The following is a 6,324-nucleotide window of genomic DNA, read 5'->3' as shown; positions in this document are numbered from 1 at the left end:
ACTTTAGACTAGGTCAGGCTGAATAACAGACCAGACTTAATACTTTAAAAAAAAGTTTATAGTAGACTGCAGGCCAGGTTCAGATCAATTAACTACATGAGAGGCCTGATAAGAGCAAAGTCTCACTTAGCTTGACCTGTTTCTACCCTACTTATTAGGACACATTTGGCCTTTTATTTATAGTATTTAAAGAGTAATTATCTATGATGTAGATGGACACGGGACACGGCATAACATGAAAGATATAGACATACAAATTTTAAAATCTTATAAGACACATAGATACGTATATATATATATAGTTAAAATATTTTTTATTTTAATAAATAATAATATATATTATTTCTAAATTTATTTTAAAAATTCATGTTAAAAATAAGATTGGACACGCTGATACGTGATAATATTTTAATATGTCTAACTGTGACTAGAGTAAAATTTTTTATTTTTTAATAAGACACAGTTAGATACAAAAAATACGGATATCGAACAAATATCAATAATTATTGTATCTAAAATATATATAAATATATCCGACATACAAATACAACAACTCAACAAAGTATCCGTCTTCCTAGCTAGTTATAAAGAAGATCTCGATGAAGCTGTGCAGAGTGCACAAGATTTTACATGGATACCATCTTGATTACGTTTTTATGGGTTAGTATGCGTTCGAATGGGCTATCTTTGGGCCAATCATGCTTTTAGGCCCGGTTTAAAAGCTATACTGTGATAACGATTTTGTTAGTAAAAATTAATGTACTTTATAATTTTCATGTAAAATAATACTTTTAAATAATAAGAGTTTTATAAGCTAATTTTTCAGAACATACAATGGCTTTGATGGGTTGACTGGTGTTTATTATTAAAAAAAATTTAAAATTGATCCGGATCTTGTAGCTAACAACTTAACATCTTAGTTTAATAAGAAAAAAAATCAAAGAAATCGGTAGATGTAGCTTAACGTCGTAGTATTTTCACTGTTTCTAATCCAGTGTTCACTTGGGAAAAAGAAACCAGAATAAATTGTTCCTAAAATGGGAAAAGAGAATAAACCTCAGGTTAAAAAGTAAAAAGGCTTTTAAAAAAGACAGTTACTTTGCCATGCAATCATAATAAATTAATAATTTCTTTTCTCCAATGCTCTTTCCAGAAATAAGTAATTGTCATTTGACAGCTAATTCAGCATTAGCCCTTTGTAATACTGTAGTAGCTATCAAATCAAATTATTGCTTAGTAATTTAATAGAAATAAAAAACTTTTAAAAGAAGGTGGTTGGCGATATAGCCTTTTTATTTATGATACTGTGTTTTATTATTATTATTGACATTTGAAACTTCAAGATAATTTCTAATTCTAACTGATGTTGATGGCCACAATTTTTTTTTTTTTTAAATTAAGATGTCCACAAAATTTTCTTCTTTTCTTCCTGGGGCAATTTTACATATGGTATCTTTATCTTTAAAAACCCAGCCAGAATCATGAGATTTTAACTCAATAGTAGTAACTACTAGTTAGAGTGGTAAGCATGTTGGTTAAATATTTTGTTGTAATTAGTAAGCATGTTCCTTTCACAGCTTTCATGGGTTGTTATGGAATATTTTGGGATGATGTTAAAGTTGTAATGTGATAAGATATTTTTCTACTTTTTCCTTGGTCTTCAACCAATATGTTGCATTAGCTTTTGGCCACTCAACATGATAGCCCTGACCTAGAATATGTTAGCTTAGCTTTCCTTAAAACTTTTGCAGATACCCCTTCAACTAATTAATTAGGTTGAGAACAGAGCACTTTTCTAATCATTGCTGATTATGTAAAATTACAATGATTCTCCTTTTATTTAGTATATATGCTCATAACGACACCTCTATAAGAATACTCATGTGTTAGTACAAGAATGTTCAGCATACATACACTCCCAAAATGTAGGAAGGTAATGTATAGTTGTATACAATGTGTAACATTGCATGGTTCCAAGAAAACTCAATGTCAATTAATTTACCCTAATTGTCAATGGCATTCAAACAATTACAATTAGGACTCCAATTTGGATTCACAAAACATGTAACAGTGGAACAGCTGAGACTCAAATTACATTCTACATGGGTTTGTTTACTTGCAACTTTAGGAAATCTCAAAATATCACTTCTCTTATTGTTGATCTAAATCTGCACGCATAACCACACTTCAACAATAAATGCCAGAAAATTTTCATATACATGATAAATATACAATGAATTAAGATATACAACTAGAGGCTAGAGATAGTGAAGCTTGTTACAACTTTTACAAGGCGTATTGTGAGTTTATAAACAGCTGAGAAAGCCAGTAATTGGGAATTGGTTATTCTCTCATGGCATCCAGCTTCTCCTTGGTGCTGAAATCAATAAAGGAGCTCTTTGCAGATCTTTATCCGGTGGTAGGAAGTACCTTTCTGTTAGACAAGTTGGAAGTTATCAGATCATTGTAGTTGAAAACTTGAATATAATATGTTCTAATCTCATACGACTAAAAATTAAAGTAAACACAAAGTCCTATGTGACATAAAACCAGATGAAAGCCACTGCCAATTAAAAAACAATATTAGTGTCTTAATTAATATTAATTTAAGCCTATACATCAGCAGAAGCAGGATGTAAGCCTCTAAACAACTATAGCGCTTAATTTTTGTCCTTATGAAGACACCTAATTAGTAACAAAACTATTCATATAAGTCACCAAAAAAAAAAAAAAAACTATTCATATAAACAATGTTAAGAAACAAACAAGAACATTATATAGTGTAATAGTAGTACTTAATTTCGTCACATACCTGATGGACTAGAAAATCCAATTTTGTTATTGTTCCACATCCACCCGTTCCAACAAATGGATCAAGTTGATTAAGAAACTCATCCCAAAAAAAGTTCGAATTTTCATCATACCAGTTGCAAACCCTCTCTCCCTTCACATCCTTTCTCTTCCCTTGCCGCTGAAGAACCCCAAAGCCTAGGAATCCCAGAGCATGTTGAGCACTCATTTGGCGGTGCCAAACCAGAAGAAGTACTAAAATGACCCCAACCGCGAGAAACAAACGGAGGTGTCATAGACAGCACCCACCTACTATTCTTACTCCCCTTATTACTACTACTACCTTCACCAACTTCACTCTGCAAAACGACGTCGTAGCTTGCCGAACGCTTCATCCCACCACAACCACCACTACACTTATGATTGGCTTCCAGAATCTGCTTCCTCAATTCCTCAGGCAACCTCAAAGTGAACCTCTCCAAGCTCTTCCCCGGCTCCACAAGAGAGTGACCCGTAGAGTGCGACCTCACCAACAACCCAAAAGCTCTCACCTTTGAGGTCCCATTACACTTCCCAACAACCCCATCAACTCCCTCACCATCCCCACCTTCGTTCCCATCACAAGAAACCTCACCCATTCTCCCAGACATTTCATCGAACATATGGTTGGCACTTCCCTCTAACTCCTGAATCTCAACCTCGAACTCCATGTTTTCCGACTTCATCTTGGCCCTGCAGACAGGACAAGTCACGTGCGAGGCGAGCCACGCGTCGATGCACTCAGGGTGAAACACGTGACTGCACTTGGGCAAAAGTCTGAGCTTGTCCATGTCCTTGAACTCGCTCAAGCACACAGCGCACTGAAGCGACGCACTGTGACCCGTTTTGAGGTGCTTCACGGTGGAATAAACCATAATTGGGAACGTGGAGAGCACCTCCGGATCGACGCCACGTGGAGCAGTGGCGGCGTTGGCAGCGGCAGCTCCCTGAAGGACGTAGCTTTCATTGCAGTGGCGAATGTAGACGGCGCAGAAGCCAGTCATGAAGAATGCGAAGATGAGAACGACGAGAATAATCGCAATGGAAGGGTTTCCGTCGTTGTTTTGGGTGACTACTGGTGGGTGAGCTGACGGAGCCGCCAATTGAGCAGTAATGTTGGGTACTGATAGAAGGAAGATGGTGGTGATGACGTGGCAGTACCTGAGGAAATTCATCGGGTAAGGTGGTTGTGAATTGTGTTTATGAGAAATGAAATGAGATATGAGATGAAGTGAGGTGGTTATAACAAATAATTATATACTGAAAGTTGGTTCGTTTAAGGTTCAAGAAAAACGGTTTAGTTTGGCGGCAAAAAAACAGAATCACTGTAACTAGAAAACCGGGAGTAGTAGTACATTGGTTTGGTGAACACTATGGTCTACCAAGTGGCGGCTAAATTACTCAACAAAAATATTGTTGGTACATTAAAATCAATCAGTAATATATTTATTTATAATTTAATATATGTTTTATATTAATAACTGATTTTAGTATACACATAGGATAATAGTCGATTACTCAATTTACATGTGTTTCTTATTGGTATTTAAAAGGATTTTATTGTATCTTATTTGGTCAAATTTATTCATTAATTTATTTGCATCTTTTACACTAATTAACTTTTGTTTTGCAAATTGAGTGTATATATGCTCTCTTATTTTGTTTTACAATTGTACTTTTTTGGGTAAGTTAAAGTTATATAAGTTTAATACTCATAAATGATTCGTCCAGAATCATTCACTTACATAAAACACTTTAATAACAATAATACAACATAATTTTAATATATATTTTTTTCAAAAATAACATAATAATATACTAAAAAAATAAATTATAAAAAAAAAAAATGAAAATTCTTAATCTAATTTCATTTTTTTTGTAAACTTCACTTGAATAATATATTATTCAAAAATCTTTATTTACAGATAAGAAGTAGTTAATTGCTAAGAAAATACGGCAAGTTAATAGAAACTTGTACAGGTTGGTAGTGAACCATCATCAACTTAAAATGAGTTGAGTTCAAATTGAATTCTTTCTTTGACTTTTCAAACTTTTATTACTTGCTTATTTTAATTTATGATATTTCTAGTAAGTAAATAATGTTCATCTAATTATTACCCATCAAAATTTCATCAAAATTCTTCAGTAGTTTAAACTTATCTAACAAGTTATATATCCAAATGAATTAAATGTAAGAGAATATAAAATGAGATTAAATACCATACCACAAAATAATATTTCTCATTGCATGCACTTGAGTACTAAATTAATAGGGTGAGTATATGTTCCAAACAAAATTGTTAGTCAAACTAAGCTCCACTTTCGCCTGCACAATCTATAGACCTCAAATGGAATTTGGTGTGCCGTATGAACTATTGTAATATTAATTTCTTATGTTATCAAATTGACTATAATAGAAATTTAACAGGTAATATAAAACATGGCCTAAAACCTTGCTATACAGGTAGAGAGGTTTCTAGCTTCATCGTTTGATACAGAGGCTGCACGGATAGCGGGTACTCGATTATTCGTTTGAATTCGAACCAAACTAATTAAATTGGTTCTGAAACTAACGGGTAATCAGGTCCAACCCGAACTAAACCGATAACTTTTGTTAATAATTGGTTTGGGTATCGATTTTGGGGTGTAGAACCGAACTAACCCGCGAACTCGATTATATATTAATTAAATAAAAAATAAAAAAATATATATGATTTTTTTATTAAACAATAATTATTCATTATTAATATGTTTTGATTTTAATAAATTTAGTTTTTAATGTATTTGGTGTTTAACATGTTTAGATTATTTTTATTGATGTTACATGTTTATTGTATTTGTTGAATTTTTAAAATAAAAAATTAGTTTTTTTATGAATTTCAAAGTTATTGAATATCCAATTACCCAAATCGAACCAATTCATTCTTAATCAATTTGATTTGGTTCGAATATATGTAAAAAAAATACAAATCTAAACCAAACCGAATCAATTACATTTTGATTCATTCGATTCTAATTTTATCATAAACACCTACCTGTACTCACCCTATAGACATCTATCTCGTTCCCTAATATTTTCACCAACCAAAAATCCAACGTGGCTTTTGTTTGTCTCTAACCACATTCGTGTGATATTTATCGGCTATTAAAATCTTGCAACGTATGTAACACCACGTGCTGTGTTATTACTACTTACACGACACTTAGTAGAAATCAAGTAGAAAAAGTAACAATGGTACTATATATTTATGCTTAGATTATTGGCGTTATTAGTAGTTAGCATATATGATGATGATGCGTAATCATATGGTGAAAAGGAAATTAAAGCAGCTGAAAAAGAAAAGCATTTAAAACAACTTTACCTTCTTCGTCTCTAGGTTTTGCTTTCCGGGCAAGTTTAATTTTTTTTCTTTTTTAATTGTTATTATTAAAGTAATTGACTAATTGTTTTGTAAATACACACATCTAGATCATCCTGATAATTGCCCACTATTT

At 32.6% G+C, this 6,324-nt stretch overlaps 1 protein-coding gene across 1 annotated transcript; it reads right to left on the bottom strand.

Annotated features, from left to right (window-relative positions):
- LOC107644817 (E3 ubiquitin-protein ligase ATL31) lies at positions 1,972-4,075 on the bottom strand. The gene is made up of 2 exons (XM_016348744.2): positions 2,813-4,075; positions 1,972-2,434 (listed from the first exon to the last, which is right to left on the bottom strand). Exon 1 carries the CDS (start codon positions 4,002-4,004, stop codon positions 2,919-2,921), a length of 1,086 nt encoding a protein of 361 aa, XP_016204230.1. The 5' UTR covers positions 4,005-4,075; the 3' UTR covers positions 1,972-2,434; positions 2,813-2,918.

The sequence above is a fragment of the Arachis ipaensis genome, chromosome B05, assembly GCF_000816755.2.
Source record: "Arachis ipaensis cultivar K30076 chromosome B05, Araip1.1, whole genome shotgun sequence".
In the NCBI taxonomy this organism is placed as follows: Eukaryota; Viridiplantae; Streptophyta; class Magnoliopsida; order Fabales; family Fabaceae; genus Arachis; species Arachis ipaensis.
This window is presented reverse-complemented; position numbering and strand designations above follow the sequence as displayed.